The 15,745-nt window shown below is 40.1% G+C and overlaps 1 protein-coding gene across 2 annotated transcripts in view; it reads left to right on the top strand.

Moving 5' to 3' along the window:
* LOC124803052 overlaps nucleotides 1–15,745 on the top strand; it is a 594,138-nt gene that overhangs the window by 414,024 nt on the left and 164,369 nt on the right. For both annotated transcript variants that reach the window (XM_047264177.1, XM_047264178.1), the window contains exons 16-17: nucleotides 6,959–7,029; nucleotides 8,466–8,688. In XM_047264177.1, coding sequence (XP_047120133.1) covers nucleotides 6,959–7,029; nucleotides 8,466–8,688 — 294 coding nt within the window. The remainder of the gene's footprint in view (nucleotides 1–6,958; nucleotides 7,030–8,465; nucleotides 8,689–15,745) is intronic.

The following is a 15,745-nucleotide window of genomic DNA, read 5'->3' on the forward strand; positions in this document are numbered from 1 at the left end:
CATTAATTCGTCCAGCAACTAAGCAGTGGAAAGTTAGTGGTAGCTCATCTCAAGTGCACTCAGTTTCCAAGTAAACAATGTTAAGTACCGACTGATAAATTTTTAAGAATAGAATTGTGGGCAGATTTATCATTTTAAACACATGTCGTTACTGTATATATGTTCTAAAACAATGACTAATCTGAATAATAACTCACATTCCTTATACTTGAAATGTCTTATTTATGCGATTTTATTGAAACTTTACTGCGCAATTTCTCGAAATATCCAACATGTCCCTTCTCGTTCTTTAGCTTCACGACATTGCCCAAAACCAATAATTTTGAAATAAAAACAAAACATCTGAACAAAAGTCATACAATATTTATCAAAGGAAAACCCCGGCATTTGACTTTGACGCTTTTATGCCATTTTCAAGTATTTTACATTGCAAGTCCTGCAATATACGTTAAAGACATTAAATCATATATTTGAAAATGGCATAAAAGGCCGAAACTTGGATTGCACTCAAATAAACAATGGTCAATTGGCGGTGTGTTCCTCGGAAAAAACCATAAAACAGTGACAGACAGTCACAAAATACTTAGTGAAAGATTTGTGCCACCATTTCGGTATAGTGGCCAGTACATGACGATGCAGTACGAACATAACTGCCACTTTTAAGTGTCGTCGTCGGAAAGCGGCGAGTCTGATGACGGAAAACCGTGTTACTGTTAAATGTAAAAAAAATTATGGTAATAATAATAGTAATAATAATAATAATAATCGGACTTATTATGAAAAGGATTGTTCCTACTCACCGAATAGCGGAGATGCTGAGTCGCAAGGTGGCACAACATTACGACTGTCAAACAAAACTTTCAGCCAAACACGCCTTCAGCTGGCCTTGGCAGCGAGAGGCTTTCGTCATGTGTGTGTGTGTGTGTGTGTGTGTGTGTGTGTGTGTGAGTGTGTTGTCTAGTCTGATGAAGGCCTGTTTGGCCGAAAGCTTTGTTCGACAGTCTTTTTGTTGTGCCTATCTGTCACTCAGCATCTCCACTATATGGTGAGTAGAAATTATTCTTTTCACAATACTGTCATTATTCCATCCTGGATTTTAAATTGCTGGACTTGCTGAAAGACAGACTGCAGGTTCGACTTACAAGAGTTGAAATGGGAACGCGACAATGGGTTATGACGCACGATCGTTGCGTCAGCGAACTTACAACTTCTGACCTACTTAGAAGCCAAGAGATAAACAAAATAATTTTAACGAAATGGTTCCAATAATATTATTATTCGACACAAAACCCAAGTTACAGGAATGGTACAACCTTAACTTACTGATATTCGAAGAATAGAGGGGATAAGGAGTATCATTTCTATCATTTTAACAAAATAAAGATCGGCAGTTACATAGATAATTAAGAAACAGGGATGAAGCTAATATTTTTAGATGTAATTTTATCTCTAATATCGCTGAAACTAAATGTTTTTCTAGACAGCGCACTCAAATGGCGGAAACGAAGTCATAGTGCAACGAATCATAGTACACATGTGACTTAACCCACTTCACTGTGATTGGTCAACGTACAAGTATACAACTCAGTAGCCATTGGAACTGTAATATGGTGTAGTTTTGCTAAAGAAGCTCTTATTACAGAATAATAACGGTTTCTTGAAAGCAGTTCAACGTATGAACACTGTTGGAATAAAAGATTGTGTTATGGCTTACTCGTGTCTCCGGCCCATTCCCACTCCCGCCATTGTCAACAAGAAACCTGAGAAAAACTGTGACCGGGACATTCAGACTTTATCAGTTTACTTGATTGAAAAGTCACAGATCATTTCACAATAAATTCAAGTGAAATGAATACCCCTAGCTGCATACAGGCGTTGATATAAGCCAACGGGGACAGTTGAAAACGTGTGCTCCGACCGGGACTTGAACCCGGGATCTCCTACTTACATTGCAGACAGGGTGATACAAAAAGGAATTGCCAAACTTTCGGGAAACACTCCTCACACACAAAGAAAGAAAACATGTTATGTGGACATGTGTCCAGAAACGCTTACTTTCCATGTTAGAGCTCATTTTATTACTTCTCTTCAAATCACATTAGTCATGGAATGGAAACACACAGCAACAGCACGTACCAGCGTGACTTCAAACACTTTGTTACAGGAAATGTTCAAAATGTCCTCCGTTAGCGAGGATACATGCATCCACCCTCCGTCGCATGGAATCCCTGATGCGCTGATGCAGCACTGGAGAATGGCGCATTGTATCACAGCCGTCCACAATACGAACACGAAGAGTCTCTACATTTGGTACCGGGGTTGCGTAGACAAGATCTTTCAAATGCTCCCATAAATGAAAGTCAAGACGGTTGAGGTCAGGAGAGCGTGGAGGCAATGGAATTGGTCTGCCTCTATCAATCCATCGGTCACCGAATCTGTTGTTGAGAAGCGTACGAACACTTCGACTAAAATGCGCAGGAGCTCCATCGTGCATGAACCACATGTTGTGTCGCACTTGTAAAGGCACATGTTTTAGCAGCACAGGTAGAGTATCCCGTATGAAATCATGATAAAGTGCTCCATTGAGAGTAGGTGGAAGAACATGGGGCCCAATCAAGACATCACCAACAATGCCTGCCCAAACGTTCACAGAAAATCTGTGTTGATGACGTGATTGCACAATTGCGTGCGGATTCTCGTCAGTCCACACATGTTGATTGTGAAAATTTACAATTTGATCACGTTGGAATGAAGCCTCATCCGTAAAGAGAACATTTGCACTGAAATGGGGATTGACACATTGTTGGATGAACCATTCGCAGAAGTGTACCCGTGGAGGCCAATCAGCTGCTGATAGTGCCTGCACACGTTCTACATGGTACGGAAACAACTGGTTCTCCCGTAGCACTCTCCATACAGTGAGGTGGTCAACGATACCTTGTACAGCAGCAACTTCTCTGACGCTGACATTAGGGTTATCTTCAACTGCACGAAGAATTGCCTCGTCCATTGCAGGTGTCCTCGTCGTTCTAGGTCTTTCCCAGTCGCGAGTCATAGGCTGGAATGTTCTGTGCTCCCTAAGACGCCGATCAATTGCTTCGAACGTCTTCCTGTCGGGACACCTTCGTTCTGGAAATCTGTCTCGATACAAACGTACCGTGCCACGGCTATTGCCCTGTGCTAATCCATACATCAAATGGGCATCTCCCAACTCCGCATTTGTAAACATTGCACTGAATGCAAAACCACGTTCGTGATGAACACTAACCTGTTGCTGCTACGTACTGATGTGCTTGATGCTAGTACTGTAGAGCAATGAGTCGCATGTCAACACGAGCACCGAAGTCAACATTACCTTACTTCAATTGGGCCAACTGGCGGTGAATCGAGGAAGTACAGTACATACTGACGAAACTAAAATGATCTCTAACATGGAAATTAAGCGTTTCCGGACACATGTCCACATAACATCTTTTCTTTATTTGTGTGTGAGGACTGTTTCCTGAAAGTTTGGCCGTACCTTTTTGTAACACCCTGTATATATGAAAATGGTATCTGTTCTTTTGGACATGTCCGAAAGAACAGATACCATCTTCATATGCATAAATTCAAGTAGTTAAATTTCTTCTTATCAACGACTGCTCAGTTTCATATATATTCGCAACTGCGTATCACGATCTCCACATGAGCTATTACAGGTGATACGATAAAACATTATGACCACTGCCCACTGCGACTTTGGATGCCGCCTGATGGCAAATGGTGAGATCCATTGACATAAGTGACTTTGAAAAAGTGCAGATGATTATTAAGCACCGCCTGAGAACAAGTATCCCGAAAACGGCGAAGCTGGTCGAGTGTCCACGCGCTACTCTCGTGAGCATCTACTGATAGAGGTAGGACGACAGTGAGAATACCACAAGGCGCTAAATGGTTGGACGTCCACGACTCTTCACAGAATGTGGGGTTCGGAGGCTTGTCTGCTCTGTACAGTATGATACATGGCGATCTGTGGCATCTCTGCACAATGCTGGTGCACGCACAAGTGTTTCGGAGCACATTGTTAATCGAATATCGTTGAGCATGGAGCTGCACAGCAGATCATCCGTACGTGTTCACATGTTGACCCAACGGCATCGTCAATTACTACTGCAGTGATTACGGGACCATCGGGATTCGACCGTCGATCAGTGGAAACGTGTCGGCCGTTCCGGTGAATGACGTTTTTACTAGATCGCTGATCGTCTCCCCGAACCCTGTCATCGAGGTGAACGGCGGCTCGAAAAATGCAGCGCGCCACTGGCGTACCCTGGTGGGAGCAGGATTATACTGTGGGTGATATTCTGCGGTGCCTGCGTGGGAACTGTGGTGGTGATGGAGGACACGCTGACAGCTGCGAACCACTTCATGCTTGATGCCATCCCCCCGACGGCGAGGTCATATTTCGGCTGTTTAACGTCGGTGTCTCTGAACCAGAGGAGCATTACAGTGAACTCAAGTTGATGTCTAGGCGACCAAATTCATCTGATGTAAATCCTGTGGAACCCAGAGGGGTCACTATCGGGCGCCATCACGGTGTACGCAAATCAGTGGCCCGTTATTTAAGCGGATTACATTCAATGTCACATACTTCCCCAAACCTACTCACAAAATGTCGGAACCCTGGTATGCAGAATCATCGATGTATTTCGTCCAAATACGGACGAACAAGATATTAAGCAGGTGGTCATAATATTTTGGTGCATCAGAGTATTTTACAATGATAGCCAAAATGTATTTATGATAAATAGTTTGTTCCAGAGAGCGCAGATTTTGACAAGCTTGAATGATAGCGAACTAGACTTATTAGTCATGGTTGAAAATAATAGCCCGAATACTTCACGGAAGAATGGAAAAAAACTGGTAGAAGCCGACCTCGCGGAAGATCAGGTTGGATTCCGGAGAAATTTGAAAGCACACAAGGTAGCACTGACCCTACGACGTCTCTTAGAAGATAATTTAGGGGTTGGGTTGTTTGGGGGAAGAGACCAAACCGAGAGGTCATCGGTCTCATCGGATTTGGGAAGGATGGGGAAGGAAGTCGGCCGTGTCCTTTCAAAGGAACCAACCCGGCATTTTGCCTGGAGCGATTTAGGGAAATCACGAATAACCTAAATCTGGGTGGCCGGACGCGGGATTGAACCGTCGTCCTGCCGTATGCGAGTCCAGTGTGATAACCATTGCGCCACCTCGCTCGGTTTTTGCTTTATGGATAGCAAAATAACATAATGGCCGAAGTACAGAAAGTATTAAATGTAGATTGGCAGTGACAAGAGTAGAGTCTCTGTTTGTTAACGTCGACTGTAAATTAAAAAGTTTGAAAGTCTTTCGGGTACGTACTTGCCTGGAGTGTGGCCATATATGGAAGTGAAACATGGACGATAAACAGTTTAGACAAGAAGAGAACAGAGGTTTTTTGAAATGTAGTGCTACAGAAGAACATTGTGTTGTGGTTGGCAGGAGAGCCAACACCGTGTTACTAGTGGAAGCCGAGAGGCACGCGTTTTAGCTCACCCAGGCTGAAGTGAGGTCTGGAACAGGACAAGGAAATTATAATTTAGAAAATACGGACCTAGCTGGTGGAATACTTAACTTTAATCCATAAATGGTGAACGTCGGTCTGACGGTACATGATTAACAAGATCAATAGCAAATGATAATGGCGCCTTGCTAGGTCGTAGCAAATGACGTAGCTGAAGGCTATGCTAACTATCGTCTCGGCAAATGAGAGCGTAATTTGTCAGTGAACCATCGCTAGCAAAGACGGCTGTACAACTGGGGCGAGTGCTAGGGAGTCTCTCTAGACCTGCCGTGCGGCGGCGCTCGGTGTGCAATCACTGATAGTGGCGACACGCGGGTCCGACGTATACTAACGGACCGCGGCCGATTTAAAGGCTACCAGCTAGCAAGTGTGGTGTCTGGCGGTGACACCACACATTGTATACTAGGTGGGTAGATCGTTTAAGTAATGAGGAGGTACTGAGCAGAATTGCGGAGAAAAGAAATTTGTAGCACAACTTGACCAAAAGAAAGGATTGGTTGATAAATCTTAAGGTGTCACAAGTTTAGTGTTGGAGGATGGTGACGGTTTAAAAATTTTACAGGAAGATCAAGAGATGAATACAGTAAACATATTCACAAGGATTCAGGGCCTAGCAGTTATTGGGAGAGGAAGAGAGTTGCGCAGGATAGAGAATCGTGGACAGACGCATCAAATTCGTACGGTGTCGTAACGCCCTTTACAGCTGTTTTTGCGATACCCTATTCTTTGGTTTCCAATAGATGTTCACTTATTTATATGTGGTGGATTATAATAGCTTTAATTCGAACTATTCTTCCCCTGATGTCGTAATTTCTCGAAGTTAAAACTGTCTGTGCCTCATGTTTCAAAATACGGAAAATGACGTAACGCTATAGTCACCATGTTCCGTCCATCGTGTGTATCATGTTCACTAAGGAACTGGCCAAATTCGGCTTCTAGTACTGCAAGTCCTTCTCCATCCGGAACTTTAATGAGCCTTTCGGAACTGAAATAATTTACTCCCTTCTACATTTCCACAATAAATCTCATATTTAATCCTTCGCTATAGGAGCAATGTCCTATTGGTTCGCAACATTTAATTTGGTGAAACATATTTTTCTGTAAGTTTCTTCAGTTTGCTATTTGACAGTAGGTGTTTCTGTGTTCTGTTTCGCTGTAGTGGTGTACTAATGAACAATTATCAGTATTAGAATTTCAACATTTTAGTCATGTTTATTTTTCGAAATAAACCAGTTTAATATTTGTTATCAATTGTGCTAAAAGTGGCTAGTAACAGCTAATTTGATGTTTCATTCAACTTCAGTAATTTTCATGATAAAGACTAAAAAAAGTTCACGTTTTGTTAAATTTTATTATATATTTTTACTCCTTTGATAGATCCAGTTCAAGGAGACTACAAATTTGCAGTAAGAGATGTAGAAGACACTAGTGTTCTCCTGGAATGGTCTGTGAGTATGCAGCTACAAGCTACTGAATAAGCAATAACTTGTGTAGTAGGTTGTAAGATTTATATTTGAATAAATAACTGTTGCAATTGGAATTTAAATGTATCTGGACACTTCTGACAGATTTGTCTATTAGAATTTACTGAAACAAGTGATAATATTTTTCTTTGTTTTATTTCTTTTAGTCTCCTAAAAAGCAATATGTAGGCAGGGAGTTTTATCTTGCAAACATATTTAGTTACTTGGAAGATTTATAGTTTTATATTATCCTTAATATTGGCAACTTTTATTTCATAAACAAATACAAAACTGCTTGGGATATTATCCATTGACAGATGGATACGTGCGCGCGCACACACACACACACACACACACACACACACACACACACACACACACACACACACACACAAAATTAATTTGAATGTAGTTGAGTGAAATCCAGGTTTTCCCTATTTCTGTGTAGTAATAGAAGTTACAACAATGACTTGATCCATCTGTGTATCAGTTTCACAAGCATAGTCGACAATTATAGCATTACAGTTTAACAAAAAAGAATACACAATTAATTTAATAATGCATTTAGATATTTACATGTCTATGTTGACAAGTATGGCGTTAGTAGCTGCCTATGATTTTATAGTATGATTCATCTCATCATTTACCTGAAGTAATGTTAGGTAAACACAGGAAACCACAGTCAGACTGGACTGATGAGAGTTAATGCTTCCACTCTCCTGAAAACAACATCAGTCCGTTACATATGGCGCAATATGGAACCCTTTGTAACTAGGGTATGGTGCTTGCTTGCACATTCTTCCAAAGAAATTATTTGACATGTAAAAAAAGTTATTATTACAGTACTGTCCATCCATTCCTCAACGTCAATCACATCAACATGACGATCATAATGTTTGGTTTACATTTTCTGTACCACAACTTCCCATTTGCTCGCTGGAAGAATTTCAGTTAAGCTTAGAAAAAGGAGTGAATGATTGTATTACATATTGCCAATTTTTGGTATTACATTTTCCTGAAAAATTAAAACATTACTGTAGAAAAGCGTGTTGTGGTAAGACAGTAGTGTTTTATCGTCGTTTACTTCCATTACAGTTTTTTGCAAACTCTAACTCTATAATTACTTCAAGTATTTCTTGAGTTAGCGAATTATCATACTTTTCCTTCCAATGTAGCTTTCACAGCGTACAACTTCATCCATTTTCTTTATTTAATGTAGATTTATGATGGTGCATTCAGAAGATCAGACGCCATTTTTTATTCTCATAATTGAAGTGTACTTCTTCTTGGTCTAACATCGTTAGGTCTTCAAATTCTGTTGTCCTTTACAGTATCGTGTTTTTGTGCATGTTATGAGATGTGAGAAACGTTATGAATGCCTGGTATTACATGTTACTGAGAAATGTTATTTCTTTGAACAGTATGAACATGATAAGACTTCACTGACTTGTGAAATATTGGACTTCGAGCTGTCTGTTCTCTGTGGAAGCGAGAATCTTAAATACTTCATAACAGAGAAAGAAGGCCACTTGATACTGTCAGCTATTATGCCTGACATGACCTACAATTTCCAACTGACTGGTAAAACTGTGACTGGCAATAGGACTCTACCTAGAGAGATTGAAGTTCACACACTAGCTGCTGGTAAGTATAATGCCACTGTGTTTCATCTGTGTGATTTGGAAAACTATATGGCTCTGTTATGCCAAACAGTAACAACTTATTATGGTTAGCTAACATATGAATGTTGGAAGGAATGAGAGAAGGGAGGTGTAAAGGTCCTATTTGAGGGCCTCATGAGAAAGAGAACTGCTTATGAAACTCACGGTTCCAGGTTTAATTTCCAGGCCAACATGCTTAGTTAATCATGTAGGGATTTGAAAACAGTGTACAAACTGCATAACAGCGACAATTTTTCATACAGATTTCAAATAGTAATTAATAACACCAAAACATAAATGAAATCATTATGTTCATACAATACCTCAAATAAAACATAAACAAAAAAACGTAAGTGCAAGGTAAAAAGAAGTTAAGTGTAGTAACTTCCCACCTGTTGATATGATAATAAAACTAATACATTCTGTGTACATAAGTGGATGTTCTCACTCACAGTACATATTTAGAATAATTATATAGTTTTCGAGATAGTAAACTTTATATAAATAAATTAATATCAAATCTAAGATAGTGACTATATTGTTCTTTTATAGATGAAGTCGTTATGAAGCATCGTTACGACTTCAGTTCTTCTGTCAGTTTTTGAGACTGATACAAATGCTTACTTTGGGAAAAGGTTTTCTTTTCCAACTGAAGTATAGTAGAATACTATCTTATTCAATATTAATGTGTAAATTGACTCAGCTCAACTACAATTGAACAATTCGTGCACTCTGACTGTACTGTCACTGACTTGAACCACTCGTCTACTGGAGTATAAAAATTTAGTGGCTTTTCTATTTTATATATATTTTTTTACCCATATTTATTCATTTAGATACAATTGATATCACTGTGAGTAATTCTGAAAACAACTTTTGCTGTGGGGATTGATATTTAAAACAAATATTTTTTATTTTATATAAATGTATAAGGAGAAAACAAATTGAAACTTGACAGGCTGAGAGGATATGTGATGTTATTTCAGTTACTGTAAGTGCGAGCAAAACTTACATGGAAATTGTCAGTATGAGCCCACTTGCCTTGTTCCCTCAGTGACCTGCATGAATGAACTGATTCAGTTGGGAAGGGTGTCTTACTGCTGTTGTACCCTTTTCTGAGGCAAGTATCCCGGATACTGGCACTGAGCTAGTGCGACTCGAGTTCCACTTGGGACGTACCAGGGAAACCCGCTGGCCGGGGGCTGTCTCAGCTTCACTCAGACAGTTCACTGAGGCACTATCATGTGCGGTCGACCATTGCGCTCCTAGAGAATAGAGTCTGAATACTGTCACATGAGCCGTGACAGGAGGATGTGGGGTGTCTGGCGACCCGTCGTGGTGTCAGACTTTCCTGACTCACTACCTGCCATCACCCGAAGGCACGCCCAATGGCTGCCCAGCCCACTGTGGAGCCACGAGTGTCGCCGCTGTCCTCTGAGGAACACTGGAGGACTGTGACCCCACCGCTTCCTGTGTTCTCATCCTGCTCTTCAGCGATGGACTCCTGTGACAGTGCTGGCCGCGATTCACCGCTGGACGACAGGCGGCACCAGTCGTCGGCAGTCTGTGGTTCCTAGCTGTGGCACCCACCACTCCAGATGCAGCCATTTGTGGTAACGGAGGCCTATGTACCTGATGATAGTTCCATAAAATGGCTGCTGCAAGTGTTTCATCAATGGTGCCAAATGACAGACTACTGCAGGGAGTCCATTTCTCGGGCTCGTATTGCAGGCTCTGCTGTGAAGTGGTTACAATGAGCATGGTGCCCTTTACCTCCATCATCGCTCGATGTGGTCTGACATGATGGACCAAAACATTGATAATGTTCCAATGCAGTCCACTGTCACATCTGGATGCCCAAAAAATCTATGTATTGCATGACTAACATCTGGCCGAAAGGAGATCCACAAAGAGACCCCTTTGAAAATCTGGCAGGTTCTGATAACGCTCTCACACAGGTATACAGTATTTACGTGTCCTTCACAGTGGTCTCAACATCTGACGCTGTTCAGGCGGCGTATACACGCTGCTAGACATCACAACTTCAATAAGCATAAACAGATAAGCGTTCTACCTGCCTCAGAGCACTGCAGCTCCAATCATCTTCCCATCCCCGACGTTGTGTACGTGTAGAGAGGTGGAGTGACATACGACAGAGTCTTCTGGGTGCGCCACTTCTCTTCTCAGACAGTCCATATATGAAACAACTCGCCTCTTTACTGGTCTTGAGTGTTGGCCCTTGTCTTGCAAGTGATGAAGAAGGACGAGATGGAGGAGTACTATCTTCATTACCATAAGCAGGGCTCACCTGCCCCAGGTAACAAACATTTGTGAGGGCTCTTGCTATTATGACAACGAAGATCTCAGTGACAGTGAAGATTGAGAGAATGGGTCTCAATATGGCGTCGAACTAGTGGAATTAGTACCTCATTCAATAGAACCATCTTTGCGGCTGACTGGGATCGGGTGGTAATGTGGTCGGCGTCTGTTCACGAGAGGTACATCTACTTACAGAACAAAAGATTAAAATTTTATAAGTGGAAATAAACGAGATGACTGTAAACACCATGGAACGAATGAAGAAATGGAAAACACGCAAAAATAAATCCTCAAGACAATATTCCGTCTGGGTGAGTTGCATACTCAGTCTCACAGGACAGACAATCTTAGTTCCATAATTGATGTTGAGCCTGTGAACAACAGAGTATCCTTGATATGATAAATAACGTGAATACAGAAATGAACACACATACTTGATTAAACCAAGAAATTGAAATAAATCAACAAAATGTGAGTAAACCATTAAATAAGATAGACAATACAATTATCACAATGCTGCAAAATCAAGAGAAAATTGTTGTGAGCGATTATAGCACACAGTCAGGAAATGGTACAATATTTCTAAAAAAGTGAAAAAGCATGGCATCCTTGTGCACAAATGGAACAATCAAAGTAGAAAGAGAAAGGTAAAACTACGCAGAAATTTCAGTCTCAAAAGAATATCAAACTATATCATGAATAAAGAAACTAAACAGCGCAAAAGCCATGGCGTTCAGCCAGCAATAAAATATGTGAATTGCTAACTTGTTATATCGTAATCTCATAAGCGTAATACAAGGAAATTTCAATCTTCAAGAGTGGCAAGGAGCAGTTATTGACACGGACTGCTACCTGATGCAAGTGAAGCTAAAGTTAAAGCCCCAAAGGTTCAGAAAAATAGATGTCACTAATTTCTTGATTTTATGCTAGTAAAATCAAACCGCTGTTATTAGCAAACGAAATTCACAAGAAACTAGCTAAACTGACGATCGGATCCAACACAAGTTTATGAAAACTGCCCAAAACCAAATTCCCTTATGAGGGTGGAAAAGGCCTTTGGTGGAATGTAGATTGTGAACAGACAGAAGGCATTTAAAATATGGAATAAAGGCGAATGAGGACAAGCATTCGACACGATCTGGCTACTAGAAAATAACCACCAAAGTTAATTAGATTATGGTAGACACTAGGAGAAAACTGAACTCCGTTATACTGAAGAATACTTCCAAAACCAGAACACCCAGTTATCTTATAAAAAGTTTAAAACATAACTAAATGAGTACCAGATCCTAAATCTCTGCTTCATGAATGAATGTTGATAATTGCCAGTAAACAACTACGAAATCTCAGAGAACACTGCAAATATATTTAAAAATATTTCCTAAACTGCCAAACCATACGATTTCCACCAGAATTTTCTGTGAACAGTAATCCAGATTGACAAGCACGAAACGGAGAGGAAACTGCTAGACAAATTAAAAGATAAAAAAAATTGCTGAAGATGAATTGTTGCAGAACTGTTGAAATAACCTGATCTGAAACCTTAAAATAAATTACATTGATATGCAAAACATGAGGCAAACCGAAGTTTTTCTGGATTACTGAAAACTGAATTGATACATCTACTGCATAGGACAAGAGACAGAACTGATATTAATAAGTTTTGAAGGGACTGACTTCTTCCTGCTCCATATGGAATTATATTTCAATGTTCCCTAGACAGAGCAGAACAAACGTTTGAATTCAAACAATTTTGAGACCAAAGTGATCTTGCATAGAACAAATTTTCGTCCGAAATTCAACTCTCAAACATCAAGAAAATTTTTAATGAGAAAGAGCTTAGTACGTTTTTGGATTTAGAAAGCATTTTGTTCGAGCACTGTAAGCCTCCCTTTGAAAGTCTGAAGGAAGAAGTTCCAGGCCTCAGACTCATTGTAATTATCACTGAAGCACTGAAAGGTACAAAATATAGGCCCGAATTATGGGGAGATATTTTATAATATTTTGAAATTAAAACAGTGGTGAGAGAAGATGATGAAGTATCTCCACAACTTTTCAACTATTTCTCAAAAAACGAACTCCTAGTGTAGTGAACACTAGCTCTGGACTGTAATATAGATGAACTAATGAAATTTGGAAGAACAAAAATCGGGATGGACTGCTTAGTTTATTGAGACGATCCAGCAACTCTATGCCAGAGCGTTTAAACAGCACAGAGACAAATAGGTATTCTGAGAGGAATAGCAGAAAGTATCACTGCAGAAAAGAAATTACATATTTAGCAATAGTCTGGCACAAAACTCTTAAAACTACTTATGGGAAAATCGAAAGCGTTCCTCAGATCAGATATTTAGGTGAAATCATTTACAGAACTGCCCTGGGAAGACTGTTACGAAACACGTTGTCCGTAAATGCAGACAGCTTTCAAGGTTCCAAAAGATGTGCATTACAAAGACTGCACATGTAAATACTGAAAACTGAGATATTACGACAGAGTAAGGACTGAAACCATGATCTTAAACAGAAAGGGCACATTTAAGAAATCAAAATGAGAGAAAGAAACGTAATCAGGGAATTTTTATGTAAACATTAAGTCAACATTATGTATAAGTCAACATTAAGTATAAGTAAATAAAAAACCATAATTTACTTAGATGTGAAAATTCTATATGAATATTAAAGGGATAACCAACCAGATTAACTAAACACATTATGGGACCCTACAAAGCTCACAGTAAAGCTAAAATTGAAGCAATAAAAACAAGAAACAAGACAAAATAAAGAGAAAAACTGATGGAAACAGAAATTGATGTACGAGGGTGAATAGTCTTAAGGCAGAAAATTCGACTGGACACTTTGGAACGACACGGCCTTTGATCATCATTTGTAACATTTACCTCAGTCAGTTTTCTTGAAACCACGAACTGTTCTGAAGCGATGCATAATGCCGCTCAACGTGGGAAAGTTGCTTAAAAGACATATCACACTAACGTGTCAGCAGGGTGCATAAAACATTCTGCTTCCTATTGTGAAAATAGTTGTTTAACAAAGGTTTGACTGAAGTTACTAATATGAAACGAGATTTTGACTAAATGTTTTTGCAGTATTCTCATTTTAACAGTGAATAATGTGTTATGAAGTCCGCCCTAACATAAAGTTGCTATGTAAAGAACGGAAATTTCTAAGTCAATAAACGTTTAGAAGGTTGGGCGACAGTTATTAGTTTTAATACGTTCTCTCAATACAACACAGCTGAAAAATATTCAATAACCTAAGTTAGAAATAAGGTTGCGTAGCACTCCACTCGGAATAGAAAGAAAATCACAAAATTCTCTAGTTCGTCGAAACACCTTGGACAGTTGTTTACGCCAGATGGCAATCGTTTTCTCAACTTCTCTGCTTCTTTGACTAAGCACCAAGAAGAACATCCGAAAATTTCTCTCTCTCTGTGAATGCTCGAATGTTCTCCTTTCTGAAGGGCTGAAATAGCCAAATAGCTACATAATTTTTCGTACTTAATGTCGTAACTTCCCTACCTGACCATTCCCAATTCTGAATTTACTTAAATCTGTACCCAGTTTCTGTATTTCCTGAAAAGCAACTGAACTAAAAATCATTTTCTTTTACTCTCCGCAAGGAAAGAAATAATGATTTTGCTTCAACGACCCCTGCATTGGGTGTTTTATATTAAGCACATCATACCACGACTGCAACACACTGTTCGATTACACAGCATGATTTACATGCTCATTCATCTCAAATCATAACAACTTGCAAGATTCATGCACTCGATACAGGCTGCATGCCCTCCTTCGCTATGACAGCGCAAGTGACATCTATAACGTTTCTTTACTTTTCATTGTGGTCAGGCTTCTATCTGAAATTACTTCTACATTTTTCATGGCGCCTTTTGTTTGTGTGACAGCCATAACACGTTATCTCTTGTTTTATTGACAATCCCGGTTTTTGTTTCTTCACATACTCCTCCCGCGTACACATATCATCTAAGACTAAAATCTGTTACTGTGCTAATATATCCACAACAGATAGTCAAGAAATAACGACCCAGCTGTACAGCGAATTCCAAGTTTATTTTAGTCAAGATACCACATCTTCCTTCTTTGAAGTCAGCTTGAAACAGTCACAAACAAAATAAATATTCTTGTTTTAATACAGACTGGACTTGAGACAGAATGCCTATCAGTGGTGAATCAACATTCTGAACTGAAGTCTTTGAACGCTAGGTGCCACAACTGGGTCCTGAAGGGACCTGTCAGAGTCAGAGCTTCCAACAATAAATGAACAATTTCAGCGAAGCCACTTGTAAGGACGAACACAGAATTATTACAAGTCCGCTGCTCAGTAACCATGTCTGTTCCATGTCTTCTTACGTAAAAGCTGTTTCACAGATTCTGGGATGCAAAGACTGACATCGGCTGCTGTGACGACATAGTGATGGTTCCAGAGTGAGGTACTGAAAAAGTACTGCATTTTGCGTCTCGGTTAGAAAAATGACTAGGAGTGGACTGACGCCTCAGAGCCCTAGGGTTGGCCTAAGTACAGTTGCAGGATCCATCATAAAACATGTCTTACTTTCTGTCATATGGGTGGTGTAAGAAACAGGCACAAGTGCTGGCTAAGCTGGTGTGTCACTGGGTAGCTCCTTCAGAGGTCCACCAGCCACTGGGTGCTGACTGGTGCATTTGTCATCCACAAGTGGA

This window comes from Schistocerca piceifrons, chromosome 6 (assembly GCF_021461385.2).
Source record: "Schistocerca piceifrons isolate TAMUIC-IGC-003096 chromosome 6, iqSchPice1.1, whole genome shotgun sequence".
NCBI lineage: Eukaryota > Metazoa > Arthropoda > Insecta > Orthoptera > Acrididae > Schistocerca > Schistocerca piceifrons.